This window comes from Anomalospiza imberbis, chromosome 14 (assembly GCF_031753505.1).
Source record: "Anomalospiza imberbis isolate Cuckoo-Finch-1a 21T00152 chromosome 14, ASM3175350v1, whole genome shotgun sequence".
Lineage (NCBI taxonomy): Eukaryota > Metazoa > Chordata > Aves > Passeriformes > Viduidae > Anomalospiza > Anomalospiza imberbis.
In genome coordinates this window covers 9,841,371-9,865,403 of record NC_089694.1, presented here as the reverse complement: position 1 = coordinate 9,865,403, position 24,033 = coordinate 9,841,371, and the positions used below count along the sequence as shown (strand labels likewise).

At 40.3% G+C, this 24,033-nt stretch overlaps 1 protein-coding gene across 7 annotated transcripts in view; it reads right to left on the bottom strand.

Annotated features, from left to right (window-relative positions):
• Window positions 1-24,033, bottom strand: part of GRIA3 (glutamate ionotropic receptor AMPA type subunit 3) — a 147,774-nt gene that overhangs the window by 48,648 nt on the left and 75,093 nt on the right. For 6 of the 7 annotated variants that reach the window (XR_011004104.1, XM_068204843.1, XM_068204842.1 and 3 more), the window contains 6 exons: window positions 15,310-15,363; window positions 13,696-13,857; window positions 9,695-9,862; window positions 6,407-6,511; window positions 5,320-5,427; window positions 3,947-4,153 (listed from right to left, as the gene is read on the bottom strand). Coding sequence is in view for 6 of the 7 variants with exons in the window: in XM_068204843.1 (XP_068060944.1) it covers window positions 3,947-4,153; window positions 5,320-5,427; window positions 6,407-6,511; window positions 9,695-9,862; window positions 13,696-13,857; window positions 15,310-15,363 (804 nt within the window). In the remaining variant the exon portion in view is untranslated. Of the gene's footprint in view, window positions 1-3,946; window positions 4,154-4,176; window positions 4,968-5,319; window positions 5,428-6,406; window positions 6,512-9,694; window positions 9,863-13,695; window positions 13,858-15,309; window positions 15,364-24,033 lie in introns of those variants that run through there. The other variant, XM_068204846.1, reaches the window with a different exon arrangement.

Below are 24,033 nucleotides of genomic sequence, written 5' to 3'. Positions count from 1 at the left end.
ATTTCCTTTTATACCAAATTTAATTATTATTATTAATTAGTATTAAAATTATCATTACTACTACTATCACTAACATTTAAAAATTGCTAACAGACCACAAAGTTCTGTTATTCCCTCTCCAACAAGACTGCTGGGTTCTTCTGCCTGAAGCAAAGAGTTTGGGAATATCTGCTCAGGCAGAATTCCCTGCCTCCAGGGCTGCCATCCCTCTGCCACCAAGTGCATTGGCATAGCCCCTTGCAAAACCACAAGGAAAGGCCCAAGGGGCACAGACAAGATTGTCCTCGACTTCAGGGACCCTACAGTACAGCAGACTTTTATGTCCTCCAACCAAACCTGATGTGATACGAGACAGGGGAGGGAGAATTTCTACTGGGAAGCATTTTAATGTGTAAATAGCAACGTGTAACTCTAGGGACTGCTCCAGTTGGCCCAGCTAATGCCGACCTCCAGCGAGTCTTACACTGGAGTCAGGGCTGTGCCACCCTCCAGACCTGCAGCACGGTGACACACCAGCCCTGGTGCTTTGGGTACAGCTCAGTGCACACTGAGGCACTCCAGTGCAGTGTCTGGAGGCTGCCTTTTCTCCCCTGACTCTGTGCAGCATTCCATAGGAATTGAGAGCAATAGTAACACTGAACTGGCACAACCCAAACATTAAATACAGTTAATTAGGGTTTTAACATTAAAATGACAAGCCATTAATTTCCTGTGATTGTGCTAAGAGCAATTTTAGAAAGGAGTTGCATGAATGTGGCTATGCAAAAAAGGGTTCAGTATTCAAAAAACTGGCTGAGATGCCCCAGCAGTGCCAGGTGGTGGCAAGGAGGCTGCTGGGTCAGGAATATGCTGTATTTGACAAATGACTACTCACTGCTTATCACTTGAGACAAATGCAATCTAAAGGATTGTGTTTCTGCCACAGCTCAGCTGAGCTGCTGGATAACTGGTACCAAAACCAATCAGGCCCCTTTCATCCTACCAAGCCTATCTTCCATAGATGCTAACAAAGGTACTTAAAATCTAATCTGCCTCTTGTCTTCCCAAAATGGAATCCAGAGGAGCCAAATTTGAGTAATTTCGCTGACAAGATTCACAGGGGCATTATGTTAACATAGTTTTAGTTCCCTAATAGAGTTTTAAGCCCGTGAGAGATAAAGGAAAGTTAGCACGTAAATGAGGCACTTGCTCCAAATAATTAGCACTTCTAGAGTACTTCTCATTTTCAAAGGGCTTAGTGCACATCCTTGTGAGTGTGGAACACAACTCCCTCTCAACGGATGGAGGAAGAGGCCAAGGGTATTTCACAATGTTTGCAAATAGAGCTGGGAAAAGGTCTGGAGGACTGGTGAGGTTTGTACTCAGAGCTTAGGGGCTGTTTTCCCTGCTTCCAGAAAGCCAGGTGGATTTCCATGCAGCTTGCAAGCTCAGTTCAGCTGGGCAGTTTGGGGAGCTGGCTCAGCAGCACGGGGCTGGAAGCATTAACTTGGGTCTGCACTCAAACCTCACGGGACGCATCTGACCTTTGAATAATTGAGCATTGCAGTGGAGAGGCTTCAGTAACAAAGCTCACAGCATGAGTACAGGAACTGTTGGGGGTCAGGGAGGGAAACATTCCTCAATTTTTCATTAACGAGAAAACACAGATGAAAACTGTGCTCAGAATACAAAGGAACTGACCTTTTTGCAGGGAAAAAGGAGAATGGTGGGTGGTTTTGGGGTTGTTTTAAGGAATGGTCTGTGGTGCCTGCAGGGCTGGTTTTGCTGGCGTGGAAAGGTCACAAGTGTGATTAGGGCTAAGTTTGATGCTAAGGAGGCAGAGCTCTCTTGAGTTAGGCTGGTCCCAAGAGGCTGTGGAAAAGGCAGCTGCAGCCAACCTGCTTATCACACATTGGTTTGGGTTGGAAAGGACATTTAAAGACCATCTAGTTCAACCTCTCTGCAGTAAGCAGGGACTTCCACTAGTTCAGGGTGGTTAGAGCTCTGTCCAGCCTGACCTTCAATGTTTCCAGGGATGGGGCATCCACTGCCTCTGTGGGCAACCTGGGCCACGTCCTCAGCACCCCCACAATGAAGAATTTCTTCCTAATATCTAATCTGAATCTGCCTTCTTTCAGTTTAAAGCCATTCCTCCTTATCTTATCACATGACCCTCTAAAACATCCCTCTCCATTTATCTTATAGCCCCTTTAGGTATTGGAAGGTGCTTTATGGTCTCTTTGGAGCCTTCACTTCATCAGACTGAAGAGTCTCAACTCTCTCAGCCTTTCCTCACAGGACAGGTGTTCCAGCCCTCAGAGGCCCTTTATGCAGGTGGATCTTGTATGGCAGCTGCACAGACTAATCTTACTGGGCTCAAGACACAAAAGCTGTAGCCCACATCACACCTTTCCTCCCCTAGTCTACACAGCCCCTGTGCTCTGACTGTTAGCAGCAATTTCAGGTTATCTTTTGCCATGCTTTTCCCACATGGTATGGTTATTTTTTAAGTGAATGAACAAGTCTCATTGCTTGTCACTTGCAAGTACATCAAAATGACCAGAGCTCACAGATTACAGCTGATACTCTTGATATTTCTTGAACCACACAGGCTGTAGGTTTCCAGTGCAATGTAATTTGCTTGGAACTAAACTAAACCTTTGCTTCAGAGATTCTCAATGGACCTGTGTTCTCTAAGAGAGCAAACTTCAGTTTCCCAAATTGCACAACTGAGGCAGGCAGAGTTCAGAAGATTTGCATAACGTCAAACCTCAAAGCAACAGGGAAGCAAAGAAGTAATCCAAGGGTCCAGAACCCTGTTTACTTTCTGTAATCAGCAGATTTCCCCCCCTGCCACAGTACAATACAATAAAAACATTGTTATTTCTATAAAACATTTTCAAGTACAACAGGCTACCAATTACATAATAAAGCATCAGGACTGACTGCTCCAGAGCAAGAAAACTTGTGAAAATCTAGCAGTTACTTAAAAAAGACTGATTCATTGGAAAAGAATTATCTCACCAAACATTTTGCAAGAATGATGATGCATTATCCCAAGGAAATTTTGAGGTGACTTTTAGAAATTACACTCAGCCACAGAACAAAAGGATGCAATTGAAATATGTGCTTCTGTTCAGATATTTTTAATAAAGGGAAGCTTGTTAAAAATAAACTGCAAAAAAGATTTGGGCGGAATTATAAATCATCTCATTAGCATTTGAGGAAAAAAAAGATGAAATATCAGCTTGAGAAGTCTTTTCTGCAAAGCCATTTTTCTCCCCTTTCCATCTGGTTTAACTGTATTCCAAAATTCTCATTTTCAAAGAAGGTTCTAAAATGGCAATTCCGGGCTGTTTTTGTTCTTGCTAAACAAAGTGATGTACACCCAATATAGAAATATAAAGAATGCCGTGAATTAGCTTTTTTTTTTTTTTTTTTGGTCTGACAGTTGATTTTTGAAGCCAAACCCAGGGTTTAAAGAGAAAAAAAACATGTGGGTGATTTCACACCTGTATTGCTTTTTACCCTGAAAAGTAACCATGGAGTTAAATGGGTGGGTCTGGTCAAACACAAACCAAGATCAGTGACCCAGTAAGGCTCAGCATCCCAGATCAGACCTTTAATGAGAGGGACATCCCCCCAGCATTTAAGAGACTGATACAGAAAAAGGAGATCTGGCAAATGAAGAAGCAGCATATAAAGAACAAACTGGAAATTCTGCTATAAACAAGAATTTGAAGTTTCCCAATGTTACTTCTCAAGACTTTGTGGACTTGGAGAATAGCAGTAAAAAAGTGACACTAAATAAAACAATTAGAAAAGTAGACTATAAAGATGGCAATACAAAGAAATATCTAGAATTTTAAAGGTAGTATTCAAACAGATGATCTTTATTTTGCAGTTTATTAACTTTGAGCATAATTTTTTATAAAGAACATTAAAATGAAGGTTAAGAGAAACTTACCCCATAGACCAGTTCACCCACCATGCCATTCCATATCTTAGTCTCAGGGTCCCTAGCTCCATATTTCCCATCTCCAACAATTGACAGTTTGTATTTTATTCCAACATGTTTTGCTATTTCAGAAGCTAAGTCTACACAATATCCTTCATATCTCTCATTCCCTTCTAGTTGTTCATGGTTTTTCTTATACATTACATATGGTGATTCCTTCGAAACAAAAGTAAAGATCAAAAGTCTATGAATGTAAAATACAGCTGTAAAGCACACAAAATGAGAGCTGTTATTATCCTTTATACTACTGGCAAATATTTACAATATTTCCTGCTTTGGTACAGAAATTAGAAAGACTTCAGCAGCATAAAAATCCTTGGCTGATCCTACAGCCACACATACGATGGACTGTATTCCTAGTAAGGAGCCATTGAAGACAACAGGACTTTTTAACAAAGTTACACATCTGTTTGCAGAATTAGGCCTGATCAGACAGTCAAGTAGCATCACTGTAGCAATAATTCAAATTTTAGTGTTGAAAGACTGACATATCCAACACCTGTACCATCACCACAATTTTCTAAGGCCCCAGTGACCAAGAATGGGGCTCTGATGGAGATATTTTCAAAGAAGCCTAAGGGAAGCTAGGTTGAAATCTGCAGCAGCACTTTTTGTCACTGAATTCCCTTAGCCTTCTTGGAAAATTCTAGTTGAAATGCTGATTACATCTCACTAAATCCATAGGAGTATAAAATACAATGCTTCAGTAAACAGCATAAAATTAACTCATGCTTATTAGACTTGTAAAAAGCACAGAAGTCCCAAGGAATGCTGTACAGAGCAGATCTGTAGAGGTGTTGGGACTGACACAGGTGCTGCTGCTCGAGACACACATGAAGAGCTTTGCTCCTTTGGAATTGCACAGGAAAAGGCTGCTTTTCACCCAGTGCTAGAGCAGTTCCAGTTCTCTACAGGCTGCATTGTGCCACCCTTACTCAGTCCACAGGGGTTGAGTTTACAGGAGCTGTACCTGAGTGAGGGGTGCAAGATTTGACTCTACAGCACAAAGGCCAATCTCTGTGCTCATTTACATGCATACATAATAACTTCACTTACATGAGGCACTTAATTGAGTTCAAGTGTCTGGGAAGCAGCAAAGCACAATGGTGAGCTCAGTGAGCTCCTCCTGTGAGCAGACTTACTGATACATACATAAGTTAGCAGGGTCGAGCCCTCAGAACACCTCTGGAAGATACTGAACTTTCCAGTCACTTGAATTCACACAGTATGCAACATCTGCCTCCTGACAAGGTGTCTAACACACCTCAGGAGTCACGTGCCTTGTTTCCTACATACAAACACACTACAAACATAAAACTTACCAAGATGGTAGTGACTACTATAGTTCTGTTCTCCACAGATGAACTGTCATTAGAGGGCAGCTGATCTAATGCTGGCACATATCTTTCATATTCATTCCAATAACCAGCCTATAAAAATGGAGATTGTTACCTCATTCACATCTTTACAAGGACTCTGGTACCTGAACATGTAAGAGCAACTATCAATACGTAAGGCTTTGTAACATTTCTCATTCACTGTTTTTGTCATTAAGGGACTACATTTGCTTTACATCCATTTCCTTAAAGAAACAATGTTCTCAAGCCCAAGAGCAAATCAACACAAGCCACCTTTAAGTGAAAATACATTTTAAATTCTCCCTATCTCAATTCACATCAGTATGGTGCCTGTGGAATAAATTCCCATATATCCACAGTATAAGAACATACTACAGACAAGAAGAGAAACTGCATAGCATTCTGAGTAAAATTCTCTGATTTTGTGGTTTTTATCCAATACAGCCCCTGCAGACCTGAGCTGGCTTTAGATGCACAGACATCATTGGCAATGCAGGCACAGCTGCATTATCTCCAGTGTGGGACACAAAACCCTCTGTGAGCACGAGGTGACTTTATCAGCTGGCTGATGCTGACCTTTGGCTGCATCACTGGGCTGTCACAATAGCTTTTGTATTTCTGCACAACACAGAAATAACACTGTTCTCTGCACCCCTCTGAGTGGCTGGGCCATGTTTAGAGGTACTTGGTATGGCTCTAAAGCCCAATATGGAGAGGGAGGGAAAGATGGACAGGAATTTAGAAGATAGGACTAGGCACAGGACCATGACAGCAGGTATTATGCTTGGCAGTGAAAAAGCTCCAGAAGGGTTTTAAGTGAAAAAGCTGTGTTTGAAGTTGACATGGAAACCAGTGAAGATGTTAAGCAGGGTGAGTGGTTTAGTCCAGGAACTGAATAAACAATGTTCCTGGGATAGGAAAGACAGCATGAAGAGTGCATTCCTCAGGACCTTGTTATTACACTGCGTCTCTGGTATTTTTGAATTTCATTCGTATGTTGGAATAAATATTTGAGATGGTGTGAAATCTGGATCCATGTCTTGAAACTCACCTTCCGTGATCCAGCAGCTTTCATTTCATACACATCAATAGTGTAATTTGTTCTCCGCCCATAGGTGTCAAACTGGATGTTCCCTGTCATTCCTTGAACTTGCACCTTGAGGGAACAAATAGAAAAGTATTTTAATAAAAGATTCACTTTATTTTTTATCTATGTAAGAGACTTGTACTGCTTCTGGAACAGTCAGTTGCACTGTTCAAAACAACCCCAGTCCCCATTCTCTGAGTTCCAGCTGTAAATACTTGTTAGCACTCAGCTGGTGACTCAGAGTGAGCTGCATTTAAATGAAATTAGCCCTGCAGGTATGTTAAATGTTAGAAAGTCTGATCCTGCCATGCTTGGTCACACTGGGTTCATGGGTACAGAATGGAGCATCAGCGAGGCACAAGCAACAATTAGTGCAGCTAAACCCCTCACAATATGGCACAGAGTGATCTGCAGTACAGACCAGAATGGCGTATCATTGTTCATTCTGGGAAGTGCTTTATTTTAAGATCAGTCCCAGTGTAGGAGAAAAGAACGAATGTCTTCTCTGAATGAGCACAGACAATTGCCTCTACTGCTTATGGGGTTTTGGTCTCAGTCAGGATGGATGGGTGTACAGACGGTAAGTCATTATCATTACCTACTCACATGAATCATCTGAAGGGGAAGTATAAAGTACTTTGTCTCAAAAAAAAGCCTTTCTTATTTCCCTGTATGAAAGGATGAGGTATTTTCGTTTATCACTTATCAACACTGACAAGCTGTCATCTCAGGCAGAAAAGGTAACAGTCTCAAACCTTAGTAGGGGAAAATTAACTTTAATATTTAGCAAAAGCTGTAGAAGTTACAGGAAGAGGTGATGCTAGACTAGTCAAAGGCAAACTGTTCAGGGCTGGTGACTGATCTGCTGGTCACTGTTAGAGATGAGGTGTGAGGCTACATAAAACAAAAATTCCATGGGCCCCAAATTATGCAGTGAGCCGAATTCACACTGACATATAAGGAGTTTCTTTTTATCAGTAAGTGGATTTGAACCTTATTTAAAATAGTTTCTATCACTACAGGGGCTGGAAAAAAAATCAGAGGTATTCTTGTCTCCAGAAAGCTAGAGAGATGAATTGCACTTTGAAAAACAAATTTGACCCTAAGTGGTCTTACCAGCTGTGTACTGAGCAGATGTATTTGTAGGGTAGTTGACACATAAGTTGCATCCAGATGTGAGTTGCTGTGCCTGCATCTGGCATTTACTGGAGGCTGTCTGGCTCCCCTAGCACAGCAGTGACTGGGTGTCTCACAGAGCTTGTTTCTCTGGCTCCATCCTGATGCCCACTGAGACATGAGCTTCATGCACTGGACACCTTTTGGCTTCAAATTTAATTTGTTTCTCTTTGGTGGGAAAACTCAGCACTTAGCAAAACCTGGCTGCACTGAGGCAGGAAGGCTTGCCAGGACTCAAACACTTTTGGTGGCAGCGTGTGGAGGCAATTGCAGAATGACTGCAAGTGTCCAGATCAACAGTCTGCCACTGACCAGATGTGTTAGAACCAGCTTCAGAAACAAAGATATGCACGGTTTTCAAGGTTGTTGGGAAGAAGTTTCAAGTAATGCTAACTATCTTGCCAGCAAGGTGACTATAGTGAGGCACTGGACCTTCTGCTGGCACAGGATAGATATTTCAAGGATATCTTGGAAAAAGCATTCGTATCTGAGTTCATGCTACAGAGTGGAGAGAAAAAGTTATTAAATAATTGTGTGTGTTTTTTTTTTCCAAGCAAAGATTCAAGATCATTGTCTGTACAGAGGGGAGAAGGTGATGGACAGGATGGGTACTGGAAGGCCATGTGGGATGATCCTGGGCAGCTCTCGTCTGAGGTATGGAAACCTTGCTTACATGACTCTGAATAACTAAAAAAATTCAAGGCAGCCAGCTAAAAGTCAATATTCTTCATTTTTTGCCAATCATGCCTTTTAATATGGTTTTAATATTTTTTAAATAAATTCTCCTAAATAAGGGAGTGTCCTATTGCAGTGCTGGTTTTCTCTATTGACATGAATACCTCATGTATCAATACAGCACAAATTCTTTAACTATTGTGAGGACTGAATTTAGTTATTTCTCTTCAAAAGTGTGCAATGCTACACTAATGAATGTGCAGTGAGGGTATATGTTAGGAGGTGAAAAAATGGCATAAAAAAAGAGCTCTGGCTCTTTTTATGTGAGACTATACCACCTCAGTTTTAAGAGTGATATAATCTGATTATAACCATCCACAACTCAATATAATATTGTGATACAATCCTCCCAATTTGGTAGCTGAGAAAAAGCAGCAATTAAGCTAAGTGTATGAAGATTGACCTAGGATTTGTTTCCACCTAACACAGGCTTAATTCTGTTCTCACTCACTCCAGTTCTATGTCTGCATTAATATAATCAATGCTAACAGGTTTGTTTGAGTGTTACTTGAGCCAGATTAAAAGCAGCAATCTTGTCTTTTGTATCTACAAAAACATTATCCAATTTTTCCTGTTGTCACTTGCTTTAACACAAATAGCAGACTAACAAGAGTTAAAAATCAACAAAATTAGAGACATAAGTGAGGCAGGATCCCATGCCATAATTAGTGTTAGGGATAAAAATCCGGCCATGCAGAAGGTAATCTGGCTGAGTGCAAAGTTATGCCAGGAATCAGAACTGGTTGGAGGCTAAACTGTTGCTAGGTTCAGGCTGGTGCTGAGATCTGTCAGTACTGCTATGACCAACAACAATTTCTCCACTGTTTTAAACCAATCTATATTGACTTTTTACTGGCAAATTATCAAAACTGCACACATGCATTTAAGTTCATAAACACATCTATCCCTGCAAGAATTAGAACACATGTACCAAAGACCCAGTCTAGTTCTATTAGTCAGATTTGCAGGCTCACCCTGCCTTCAGAAACCCCCAATATGTGTTTGATTGCAAAATGGCTCATACTCACTCTCCTGGGAAGCTGGGGTGTTACAGGGGAGCTGAGGGATTGTAGGTGCTCTGGTGGGGACAATCAGGCAGCTGCTGCATCAGTACCAGAGGGATTTTGGCCAAAGTTTTGAGAGCTAGTATGTTATGCCTTGCCCTCTACTGAATTTATTTTATCCATCCTTTGAAGTTCATCATTAACTTTGTTTTTTACTTTGTTTCCCCTGAGGAGCTGCAGCTGTTTGTGTGAGCACAGAAGCTCTGTGTGCACAGAGCAGGACACAAGCACTACAGAATTGCTGCTGTTGCTCTTTAGCTGTTATCTTTGCCCTTACCATTTTCAGTGCTCTTTCTATATCAATCCCTTGGCTCCATGGCACTGCAGGGTTAGCCAGGCAGTCTCCAGCACTGCCTCTCCTGGAGACATCCACACGCTGCCTTCGGAGGTACCGGAAAGCCTCTGCTATGACCAGGACTGCATCATGGGTCAGTGCAGATGTGTACTGCAATCGATACAAAGAAAATATAGCAACAAGCTGCAATTTTAGAATTGCCCCAGGTAACACATCAAGTCCTCCTCTTTGTTAGAACAGAAGAATCATGCTTGCTGTTCAGGGCTGGTGACTGATCTGCTGGTCACTGTTAGAGATGAAGTGTGAGGCTACATAAAACAAAAATTCCATGGGCCCCAAATTATGCAGTGAGCCAAATTCACACTGACATATAAGGAGTTTCTTTTTATCAGTAAGTGGATTTGAACCTTATTTAAAATAGTTTATATCACTACAGGGGCTGGAAAAAAATCAGAGGTATTCTTGTCTCCAGAAAGCTAGAGAGATGAATTGCACTTTGAAAAACAAATCTGACCCCAAGAAATCTTATCGACTGTGAACCCTTCGCTTGCTCTCTTGCTTGTCCTTCATCTGCTGCTATGTACCAATTCTACCTATTTCAATTAACACATTAAAAATATTTTGATTCTGTATAGCATATAGCAGCAAAATAAAAATACCAGTTCATAGTTGCATAAAATTTCAATTTAATTGGAACCTTGCTCATCTAGATGAGCTTACTACAAATGTCTGCAATTCTATGCTGAACCATACTGATAACAAAGGAAAGCTCATATTTGAGTTTTTGCATTAGGTATTTTTGTTTGTTTTTAACAAGATTGCCAAGAGAGCTTTGACTTGAAGTTAGCATAAATAATTTCTGTTTCGATCACAATCCTGATTAGGTAGCATCTGTGGCAAGGAATAGATAAGATTACTTTTCTTAGAAAACAGCTATACAAGCAAGTAATCACAAAATACACTTTAGGCATTACATCACCTTGGTAATTCACCATCTGCCTTCCCTTACTCCACGATAAATCTGCAGAGGGTGGTAAGCTCTGTGGAGCAGCAGCTTTTGAACAAACCCCCAGACAACTTATCTTACATGTTCCTGTTGCTGTCAGCTTCATTCACTGCTCGTTGCACGTTATCTGGTGACATCCCCCCAGTGCTATAAATTTAGTATCACCTAGAAAATGTCATCAAAGAGGGTTTTTTTGTGTATTTTTTCCACATGTATCTGTTGTCTGAAAGTTCTTCCCTCCTAGAGTGGCCTGGGCTTTGTATATGACCTCCCTGGGTTCCACTGGCATTACAGCACGCCTGTAATTTCAGGGTCTGTGTAGAGGAGACCCTCTCAGCATGGACCTAACTGGGAGCAATTGAACATGCTCAGTCTGTAAGAGCAGATTTCAAGTCCCTTGTAAGTGAACCTCAATACCTCCACATCATTTGTAAGAGAACAAAGGAAGAAATGAAGAATGGAAGGTGCACCTGCCCTTCTTTTGGCTGCCTGTGGTCCCATAGAGATCCTGCCTCCTAAGGAACCTTGTGCTGGAGTTCAGGCCACAAGACCTGATGCCCATGTGTGAGTTAGAAAGCCAGAAATCCAAGTTTCAGCAGCTCATTCAGCTACTATCTTTATGGATAAGATTTATTATATTCAGAAATTAATTCGATCCTGTAGGGCAGGATAGCACAATTGGAGGTTCTGCATTTCTTAAAACTGAGTATTATCTTACTGCAAGTTCTTCAGTTTGATACCAAGCCATAGGAACTCTGCACAGAACAAGGCGTGTCTGCATGTGCAGATCAAGAGAATTGGGTCTGATAAAAAAGAGTGCAAAGGTAGGGCTGTGAAGAAGGTGATGGAGCAGACATTTCACTGAGCTTTAAATGACAGCAGCTTATAAACTTACTGGGAGTGGGTGGTGGTTCCTGCTCTGACTCTACAGCACAGGCACTCTTCTGATCCTGCCCACTTTTACCTCTCCCTGCGATGCTTTGCAATAATCACTCTCTCCTCTTTTAGAAAGTTAACAAAGGTTATATACGTCACAATCCACAAAATAACACAGAACTGGACAGTAATTTTAATGTATTTGTTCCTGTATTAAAAAAAGTCTTGTAATAGCTGTCCAATATAGCACTACATAAAACTTACACACTGATAATTTTTTCAGCAGACTGCGTCAACTGTCAGTAACCTTAATGCAGCCTCTTCCAAGTCATGCCAAGAGAGCTATCTAATTTTCTACTTTATTTGAATTCTACTTATAAATGCATGAGCATGCAAAGAGAAAAAAGAGAGAAAGAAGGGAAAGGCTGATAAAATACAGAATAAATTAAACATCAGGACTTTAATCTCTAGGCAATTTTATTTCCCAATCAAAAATATTGTACATCAATTCTTAAGTATGCTTTTTGTCTGATTGACAAATACTGTGCAAATTTCTATAATGAGTTGTACATCTGTGGAAAGGTAATGTAATCTTTGTGTTTGTACCATATACTTAAGATTCTTTTTTAAGGAGGGAGAATAATTTTTTCCTCAAGGTAAATTGCTTTCAAGTGGAAGAAAATCATCTCAGGTTAGCTTTGTATATTTCAGAGCTTTTAAGATTAGTATGATACTTATCTTCACTTCTGCATCACCGCTAGAAAGCTTTAGAAAGCAGGACTAAGTCCTAATCCACAGGCAACAATACACTAATCTGGTTTTTGTTGCCTCTGTTCGCCTTTCTCTGCTTCCTCTGAAATGCCAGAAAGGCTGTGAGATGCCGTGGGATTAAGAAAATTTTCCTCCCTCTCAGAAATTACATGATCCCGGGGATGGAACAGTATCTCTCCAAATGGCAGCAGTCATTAATGAATGGCACTGCCAGAAGGAGCAGACCCTCATAAACGGCTCCTTTTCTGTCTGTAGCCCAAGCCAGGGCTACTGCCTACCCTGCTGCCCCCATGCATGGAACTGGACTAGATTTTTCCTTCCCATCTAGTATTTTAATGCTTTCTTGAATTTTGTCTTACTCATACTGAGACATTATTCCAGTTCATCAAAGTAATTTTGAATTCCAAATCTGTTCCGTCAATTTGCATGTGTCCTTCCCAAATCAAACACACAAGACATGAACTGTCTTGTCAGGGCAGTGGTTTTTAGGTTTGGCTGCCCTGAGAAACCAGTCTGTATACTACCATACCCAGGTTTCATTCACCTATGGATAACAGTGAAAAAGAACAGATCTCACCAAAAGAAGAGAAAGAAGGAACATAATAAGAATATTACTAATATGCAGTGGTCCTAGAAGATTTTATGACTTCTGTACCTAGACAGAGTTTCCCTGATGCACTCCTTCACAGGACAGTGAATAGCATCCCTCTCTATGACAGGAAGGAAAAAATCTGGGTGAGATAGTAACAGGTTGCAAGTTTCCTACTAACAGAGCATTTACTTCATCTAATCAGTGAACTGTGACTTTCATTAAAAAAAAAAAAAAATATTGGTTTCAGTTTTAATAACCAGACTGTTTAAGTAAAGGAAAGTGGTGCAAAACAGAGGGTTAGATTGTGAGGTTAACTGCCAGCAGTAACTAGGAGGCAGCAGTGGCTCCTCAGTGAATCCAGAGCTACTTCATTTTGCATGTGAAATTCTCTATTACCATTAAAATGGACTAGTAATCTACATTTTGCATCTAAAACCTAACCTAACTAGCCCCCATATCCAGCCACAGACTAACTCAATAGGTTCACGTTAGAAGTTTTTATATCCACTGCACAGTGACAGGATTTGCAAGACCAAGCTTTTGCTTCTGAGGAACTCCCACCATGGTGGGCACTTGTGTGTAACAGCTCCTGCCTCTTTCTTCTGGAAGAGCAGTGAATATTGTGACATGGTCTCACTGGGGACCTGTATCATACTCATGCACATGTCTGAGGCTAAAAACTCCCAAAGTATTGTTAAAAGCATATCATGCCCATCACTGACAGGTTAAAATAAATACCTTTAATGGTGAGTTTTTGGCTTCAGGGAATTCCCTTTCATCAAGCCTCATCCAGCGCTGTAGAAACTGTTGAACCATTGGATTTTCATTATTAACAATCTGGAATCCAGTAATGTTGGCACCTCCATGCATTACTCTCTCTAGAACAATGTCTGTGAAACCCTGGGAGGACACACGTAGAAAAAAAGAATCATCGTCATCCAAAGCCACTTTCCTCTGGCTCAGTTTTACCTGCTACAAGTGCAGCACAAAGGACACTGCCTAATGTCCCTTTTGTTACTGAAAATATTCTACCAAGGAGACAACTACTATCACAATTAGGACTTTGATATTAGCATAGAACAGAATTTAAAACATCTTCTTGTTCGTTGCAATAGAAAACTTCTCTTTTGGTTTGTGGCAATGTGGTAGGTAATATTTGCCAGTCAGAAAGAAAACAGCAGGGAAACCTGAAGTACTATTTCCTCTTTTGTCCTGATCATGGTGAAAACTGGTCAAGGACCTCAAATCCCATTTGTACAGCAAAGTGAACACAAAGGTTCAGGGCTGGGAAAGAAAACCACTCAATCTCTTGCCAGGCAGTTCTCCATCACAGCATCACTCAGCATGTCACGTGCAAGCAGAACAGGATGATTCTCTCCCACTCTGTTGTTATTTATACCTGAAGCAGTAAATTGGAGTCTTTTTGATTAGTATGACTTGATTGCAGTCATGTTTATCTGAATGTCAATGGTTACACATACTAAAAGGCAACCCAGAATAAGAACCTCTGTATTTCTATGCACGAGCTAATCAGTGAGATCATGTCTGCTTCTTATAATGCAAAATGATGCATCTTAAAGTCATACAGTACTTATACTAAATAAGGATATTTAAAATTTGTCTTTTCTACTTAATCACACCAAAACATGGATACAGAGAATCATTGAGTAATTAGAATTGCCAATTAGAAAGTGAGAGTTTTGGAAAAACTCACATTTTTCTACTCACAGTAGGCACAGAACCTAAAAATGAGTCTTCCTGCAGGATTAATTACAATACAAGACTTTTTATAAGGAACTTAAGTAGATGGTGTTTCAAAAGCATCACAAACATCCCTGAAAGTCAATCCTGCTCTCCAGAAGCAGCTCTGATACAGATAGAAATGTATGGCCTCTTCCTGGTAGGTGAGCACATACACAGGCACAACCCTACACTCTGAAATACAAAAGAAAAGCTAAACAGCCTTGGTGGTTTACTTGACAGAATTGTTCTAATTTGCAGCTTTTTACCACTTATACAGAAACACGCTACAATTATTTTTTTTCGAGAGTGCTTAAATTCAAAATATGTTTATAGAAAATTACAGTCACAAAGATCTAATTTATGAGGATAGAAATTACTGGAAAATATATCATTAAATTATTACTTTAAAATTAGTAGAGGACATTACATTTTCTGACAAAAGAAACTGAGTAGAGATGACATACCAGTTATAGTATTTACTGAAGTAATTTCTCAAAATCCAAGTATTCATCCATGCATTTCCACTTCCTAATTAAAGTTTCCACAACCTGAACAGAATATTTTACCCTCTAAAATGCAGCTATACTTTCCATGAAGAAAAGTTCTTACCAGGTTAGCTAACATGTAGTGATAGCCTCTAGAATGTTTGCCGAGGATTACAACCTGTGGGGAGAAAAACATTACATATTATTCAGTTGTTAGAAGATGACTCTCAACTGGTGGAAAAGACACAGAGAATGAACACTTTGATAATCTTCGATGTTCAATCCATGAGCAGCATGAGTACTCCAGATTGGTGACCTTACAGACAAGATGTAGTCCTCTGTATTTTTCAAACACGTGGGCAGAGTACAACAAAGAGTAACTCACAGAGCTGGGAAGATTCTGCTTGCAGAGATGACCTTACCTGGCAAATTCACTCTTGTGGTCAGTGTCCTCCCTGCTGACCAGGTTAATTTTAGTTATCAGTTCAAGTATTTCTGCTCTGAAATGAGGTAATACTGTATCTACCCAAAGTAAACTCCTGTTTATTTGTTCCTTGTTTGTGGAGTGTAGGAGGGGTACAGGACACAGCCCAGCCTCTCACTGTGTTTATTAACCTGTACCAGTACAGCAGGGCTGGGTAAGGCTCCGAGTTGTACAGGGAGTTCCCTACAGGAACCCTGGCCAAGCCTTTTCATGTATGAATGTCTAAAGTTAAATTCCCAAAGTTATAAGCAGTGACCTTCATTGCCTTTTGACAAGTTCAAAAAGGCCTGAAAACCTGTCATTTCTGGTGCATCTAAATGGATACATCTGACCTTACAATGTTTTATCAAAATTGCTACTAAATGTTATGTTGCACATTCCACTAAGCAACATCTCCTGCCCTGGCTGACCTCACTTGGGCCTCTCTCCGTACAAACAGTCATTAAATGGAATCACTAAGAGACAAAAGGGCAGCAGGATAAACTCAGCAGCTGGATTCTCTGAGGGTAATGGGGAACAGTGGAGGCAGCACTGTCTGGCAAGCCTGAACTCTGCCATCCTGTGCGCTTTCCCCACTCCAGGAATCCTGTGCTTTTGCATAAGGAAGGAAAACAAATACTTCCCATGTCTACACAGCGGGCAGCTGGCTCACCAGCAATGCCACCTGTGCAAAACTGTGCCCTTGCCTTCAGATTATAACCTCAGAAACATCCATCCAGTCCCACAGCCATCAAATGGAGCAACACCCACCAGTAAGAACTTAATTTATAATTGTGGTGATTGCATGCATGTCAGGACATAATCCATTCTAACCAGGCTTGCAGGGTTAAAACCAGCAAACATAACGCTGGCAATACACCACAAGTATTATCGTAGTACATGTCCAAGCAGCTCGAGCAAACAGATGATGCTTTTTGATGAATCATCTGAAAATCTATACATAACCATACAAATGTACTCCATGATCACAGAAAAACACTCCAAACACCACACTTTAAAGAAAACATAACCACTTAACGTCTTTGCTAAAAACAGATGACATTTGAGTCACTGACTTTAGCTATACTGCTGAGCCTGCTCAAGTTCTTGATTAAATTATTAAGTTCCCAACCGCCTCTTTGGGTAGTATTGTCCTTAATAGATGCCATTTCTTTTAAATTCACATTTAATTCTGTAGGAATTTGCATACTTCCAGCAGCCTTAAAATAAACTGTTGTTCAGATCCTCTTGAGAACTGTATGTACACTCTGTTGGTAGAAAGCATCTGCTTTCCTACACTCACATTTCTTTTCTGTGGAAACGTGCAGGCTTCCTTCAGATCATCTGGTGTGCATGCTATTTGCATACTGAATTCTCTGTACATTTTAATTTCACCTTAAAGGCAGGTTAGAGACAAAAAACTTATTTAGGAACAACAATTGTGGTTTTAACCTTAACAACAAATAAGAAAATTTTTACATTTCTATTCAGAAATGTGTTTATTTAAGAGAAAAATATCACCACAGATGAAGTCAGAGGCTGTAAGAAAAACATACATGGAACTGCTACAGGCATCAGAAGCAATATTGCAAATAGGAAATGTAGGACTCATTAGCATAGATCAGACTCAACTTTCGTCTCATCTGTTGTCATGTCCTCAAAATGACTCTTGTTTATTAAACCTTTGAGAGGTCCAACATGCTACAGTCAAGCTGCAATTCATAAAGCATCTTTCTGAAGTGACCTGACAGCATTTCTATTCATACAATCCACCACGTTGGCTCGTAACTATTGAACTGGATCTTAACAATGTGTTTAAAATTCACTAGACACTACACAACTGTCCTAAATCTTAGCAAGTACAACTCATTTCCCCCCTGCACCAACTGTCCAGCATGCTGAAGGGAGCTGCTGGATTAGTGAGCCCAGCAGAAACAATCACAGACGTGTTACTCCCAGGGGAGCCAAGTGATGGATAAAGCTTTTTTATGAAGAAGGAAAACAGGAGTATAACAGTATAACAGGAGTATAACAAATAAATCTCATCAACTGCTGATATATTGTGAAGCTTATACAGAAAGTGGGATATTGAATAGTGGTGGTGAATAGAAAGCCAGGATTACAGGGCAAGGATTTCACAGAACTACATGTCTTTCGTAAGTTTGACTTCTGAGACTTAATATTGCCTTCACCTTGACTGAAAGAAAAGCTTATAAGATTTTACACTGAACAAAGGAGAAGAGAAAAAAATGGCTGGAAACCATAATGAATAATTCAGATTTCTGATCCCATATAATTCTTGCTTTTTAGATAAAAAGATCATAATGTCAGGTTTGATATGGAATCAAATAAAGTTTGTATTTTTAATTAACTCTTTGGATATTTCCAATTAATTAAGAGAACATCTAGAGCGAACATAACTAAAATGTATCTGCTTTCAAAATAAAAGTAAAATCTGCTGGTCAGCAGAAAGCTTACTTGAAGTACAGACCTATATGCCAGATTGAGAAATTAAATCATCAATGTCAATCTCCCCTTTTGCTTAGGGGAGTTATTTTTTTGAATGCAAGCATAAAGACAATTTCATTTCCACTGCATCAGTCATCATTATAACAAATAGGCAATTACAAATATTTTGCCTTAGCTTTTAGATTTTTCCTAAAGTTTTGGAAGATAGCACTAAAGATATTAACTGGCTAATATCAAGTTGGTATGAACCACTGTGGTATTTCTAGAGCAATGATGACAATTGTCTCATGAGGACACCCATGTCCTTCCTACACTGGTGAGCTCAGAACTGTACACAGCACTTCAGATGCAGCCTCACCACTGCAGAGTACAAAGGAAGGGTCACCGCTGGTGACCCGCTGACCATGCTAATCCAATGCAGCCCAGGATGCTGTTGGCTTTGCTGTGACAGTACAGGGCTGGTTTGTGGTCAGCTTGACTACCAGGACCCCAAGATCCTTCTCTGCAGAGCTGCTTTCCAGCCAGGAAGCCTCTACCCGGTCTGTACTGGTGCATGGGGTTGTTCTTTTTCAGGTGGAGGGCTTTGCCCTTCCCTTTGCTGAACTTCACGAGGTTCCACTCTGTCAAAGTATGGTAGCACAACTACTTGGTGTATCATTCCTCTTAATTTGGTATCATCTGCAAACTTGCTGAGACTGCACTCCATCCCACAACCTTCAGATCACTCAGAGACAGGTTAAACAGGATTAGCTCCAGTACCCTCAGGGTACCCCAAATAGTAACTATCCTCCAGCTGGCCTCTGTATTGCTGATCACAACCCTCTAAGCCCAGTAGTTCAGTCATTTTTAAATCCACCTTCCTGCCTTTGTGGGCTTTAATTTTAAAAAGGCATTGAAAAATACAAGCTAAGAGGATATGCTTGCACTTTTACTGAGAGAAGGTGCTATCATGAATTTGGCAGCAGTGAAAGGAAAACTACTATGTCCAATTAATACCTGTAAGGAGCATATCTACCCTACACTTGAATCCACTGCCATCTGGTCAGTTTAGTCTGACCAGGATGTCAGACTAAAGGATTTATCATCCTTTATTTACAAATGAGAAAAGAAAGAAAAAAACTCAATCACAAAAGTACAGACTGCCTCATCTACAGCTCAAAACCACAATATTTTATGAGTCTATTAGATCTTTCCATAGCATAAAATACTGATGCTGACAGGCAGTATTGCCACAAAGAAGGTCTGAAAATTTTTACTGTGCTTTTCATACCTGACAAGTGGCAGAAATATGCCACTTTAATGGAATGACAGGCAGAGAGCTGACCTGCTGTGTCTTCCCATTTTGACCGCATCTGGGAACAATGAAGCAGTGTTAATTCTAGAGCTCTTCTTTCCTACGTTTTAGTAAGACAGTAGTAAGAAAAATGAAATTTCCTGTAAGATCAGAGTTAAAAAGTATTTTGTTGTCTTTTTTGAGGTTATTTGTACATTAATTTGAGTTCCATTGTTACAAAAAGCCTACACTTAAAAAAGAATCTACTGTTTTTCAAGTATACATGTACATTTCTGAGGACAGGAGAACTTAGCTACCCCTAGTTAGACAGTAATATGCCTTTACACCTTGCTATAGAAATACAATTATGACACCTTTGCCTTCAAAGCAGTGAGCAAACGTCAGAAGTGATTACACAACTCTTTCTTTCCCACAGCAAACAAGCAAAACTGATAAATGGACTCAGGGATAAAAAAAATTTAACAGCATTGTCAGGATGAGCGATCACTCTTGATTGCACTTCATGGGAACAGAGGGATATCAAGCATAGCAACAACTGTCTGGCAAGCCTAAATTGTTGTGGACCATGCCGTCTTCTCACCTGGGTAGCAGGTCAGGTGTTTTCTAGCTCCTAGCCCTATTGAAAGCATTTCTGCTCTGAGGACGGAGTTACTTGAAGTTTCTCTCAGATCTGAGCAGCTCCTACCTACATTGGATTGAATGACTGAAAAGCTGAGCCTGGTGATGCAGCACCCCACTGAACCAGTAGTACCAGCTCATTTGTCTTCAGGACAAAATGAAGAAAGGAGAGGAACAGAGTATCAGAGTAACCATCCAATTAGTTCAACAGAAACTGAGGTCAAGGCCCAAAAAGTTGTCAGTACATTAGCAAGATGTTTAACCTCTCTTGAGTGCCAGCTGCAATTACTGCATCTCAGCTCTGCTCCCACCCCTCAGCAAAAGGAGGAACTTCTGAAGCCCTGCAGAGTCCTCTCCCTGGCCTCCTGCCCACTCCTGCAGACCCTTCCTGCACTGGGGGAGCTGCCTACAGGGTCTGCAGCCATGGCACTGCAGTTCTCTGCCTCAGTGCACTACAAACGGCAGTGCAGGAGTCACCTCCTGGAGTGCTACCATGTGAGCCATGGACACTAGTACATCATCATTCCTCACTATGGCTGCTCTGCACAGGTCACCCCTTGTCACGGAAATTTTCCAGACAGGACTAGGAGAAACAGAAGGAGAACAGAAAACAAAACTTCTCTTGTGGGAACAGGACTTTCCTCATCTAACCAGCTATCACAGTAAAAATAAGATCCCTTGTAACCCCAGTAGCTCAATTTTACTGTGAGCTGGCAGAGCCCACTCACCTGTTTTCCAATTTACACACAAGCCTCTGAATGAAGACCATGTTCCCTTTGAGGATAATAAACACTCGCCAAGGTTCAATCTTTTCCCAGTATATTTATAAAAAAGGGTGGTTTTGGTGTCATGATTTTGTCTCTTTCTATCACACCAACACCACCAGTGCCGATATATGAGGTTCCACAGGAACCACAATCTCATGGTGATAAAAGATATATCCCAGCTACTGGTGATCTGTCACTGCCAAACAAGTGATGCCAGTCCTGCCTTTAATTCTGCAGAGACAAAACCACTTCCACATTCTGCATGAGCTGCTTCCCTCACACAAAGGGTCAAAACCTCGTGACTGTAACTGTAGTGCAAACCCAGGGAAGGAAATTTATCTCTTCACTTGGTATTAATGAGACAGGAATCTGGCCACCAGGGATAGCGATGCTGTAAAATATGCAGTAAACAATGATTTCATTTATATGAAGAATGAGTACTATATTAAATTTGAGTTAAATATTAAATGAAGAATGTGTTAAATATTAAGATGAAGATTCCACACACATATAATTTGTTGCAGATAAAAATAACTGGATATATATTTGAGATTAATTCATCCACCATTTCAGAGCCTTCATGCCCTTTAGAGAATGTCACAAATCCCCACACAGTCCCAACTGATATATTTTGGATTTTTGTGCAGTATATGGACCTAAGAATTTTACTTCCATGCTACTACCACCTTATACATTTTTGACTACATTTTGTAACTAAATTCTCACTTTTCTCTACAGTAAAATATCAAGATCATTTGTTTGGGCATATAAAACATTCTTCAAACAGCTTTTGGCTGTTCCGCAGCGAATCTCTCATGGGAGATCCTCTCCTAGAGAACCGGAATCTCCTGGAAGAACAGGACAAAAATGTGCTTGGTGGAAGCAGGGAATTGATGCCTCTGAAGCACTTCATTAGGTTTTCCCCCTGTGGCCCCCTTCTTGTGTCCTTCTCTGCCTTGCCTCTCTCCTTCATGAGAGTCACATCAAGAGTGAAATTCTGCTTTTAGGCCATCTCCAAACAGATGATGGTTGTACATGTTAGTCCTTGGAGGGTAATGAAATGCAACATCTGAAAGCTGTGTTGTGCTTTGCTCTCCCTCCATATGGCTAAAACTTCTTTTCCCATAACCAATCTGACATTTGCTGATTGAAGATTGTGTAGTGGAATACACATATAATTTGTGCATAAAAGATTACATTATAAATTGTTTCAGAAAAAAACTACAAGCTGCAGCATTGATTCTGAGGGCTTGATACTTCCCCCTAATTTCTTTCAATGTGCTGACAAAATTTTCTGCACCCGGAAAAAATTTTCTTAAACTCATTTTTCTTGATATGACTTAGCAATATTGTCAGATTAACTAATCTTTTGGCACAATTATTGTTAAAGGACATATTCAACTGCAAGACATCAGATCAGAGCACACAGAGATGAAGAGTTTTATGATCTCCGGTAACTGCCATTCATAATCACAATTATTTACTCTTTAAAGAGAATAAAATTCATTAAATAAACTTTCTATCAAAATTTCTTCTTTTTTCAGACAGACAAAGCCAGTGTTATATCTCTCAGGACTGCATCTCTCTTCACAACTCACATCCTTCAATACAAAGACCTTCATGTCAAAAAAAATCAAAACTTAAACTACCTTTCATCACTAGAAGCTAGTTCACTAAAAACAAGATCAGATACAGGGGGCTGCTACAACCAAAACAAAAATTCTTTGTGCTACATGAAAAGGATACTCAAAATTGCTGAGATCTTTCCCCCTTATTTTGCTAAGATACCTTCATGAAAAGATACTTGTCCCCAGACAGCTTCCTTGAAGAGATGTGTCACAGAAATTTTTAATTAGTGAATTCTTTAGATTCTTAAGTAACGGTAATGAACTAAAAATCCAGTTGTGTTCTGGAGGAGTTTTTGCAGCTGTATTTATGGGAAGCAAATGAGTTATTACATATGTTACTCTGTAGCAGTGGTTTTCACACATAGGTAATTTGAAGGAGATAATATTTAAATTGTCTGTGCCATTCTAGTTTATTTTTTGAGAAATCTCCTCCCTCGAGAAATGATCATGATGACAGATGATTTAACATCCAAGGAAGTTTCAGTACTTTTTTAAGCCTCTGTAAAATCCTAAGCTCTCCTGAAATTTAAATTTCACCTAAAATTTCCCATAGAGGCTTTAGATATCACAGAAATCACAGATAAGATGCTTTTCTAGCAACTTATTATGTAACTAGTAGTCACATTTCCTTCAAACTACAGTGCAGCCAGCTCCAATCCCGTGTAACATGGTCCCACCACAACACCATCCCCATTTCCAGCTTCCCATACCCTCTCTTTCCTTTTGCTGCCTCCTTGCTCCTCAGCAGCTCCTGCAGACCTACAAGTCCATATCAGGGAGATCAAAACCACCACTACCAAAGCTGACTGCTAGCTTAGCATGCTTCCCTGAATTTCACAACACCTGAAGTCACTTTCACAAAGATTGCTAATAATAGCGATATTACATTTATTCTCAGGTGTCCAAACCTTCTGCAGAAGGCAGAAGTGCTTCAGCACTGTCCCCCAGTTTGATGGTGTAGCCACATCACTAACAGGCAGCTCTTTAGTGCCCTTTGGGACATGTGCCCAAACCCTGTAACACAGGAGATCTCCAACTGTCCCTTCTGGCTTTCAGTTCTGTGAAACTGTACATCCAACACCCTTCAGAGCACACCCTCACAATCACAGACACACATAAACAATGCTCATTTCTTCTTCTCATATATCATATATCAGCATAAACTTCTTCAGTCTTAGCGGCTCAAAATATAAAAGGATCCATATTCACTGGGAGAAGAAAGGAAGAAATTAGGTAAACTGAGTCACACAGTTTTCATTTTAAAACCACACAAATTTCTCATTTTCTCCATACTTCCCATCAGCATGTCAGAGTAAAAATCCCAGTGCTATTCCCTGGAATTGGACAAGAGTCCTTGGAAAAAGAATTCTGATTATATAAACTATTACTGCATGTCAGGATCACTTCAAACTATTATTTGGATATAACCCAGAAGTGTCGCAGTAATTCAGTCTCAGTGCTCACACAAGAATTTTTTGGAAGGGGTTTTGTACTGCAGAGCACTGCTTTCAAGCAGACCAAAAATACTGAATAGTAGCCATTCTTTTTTTTTTTCCCTTTTTAAGCATTTCCTTTCCTTTTCAAATGCCCTACAAAATTAAGGAAAAAA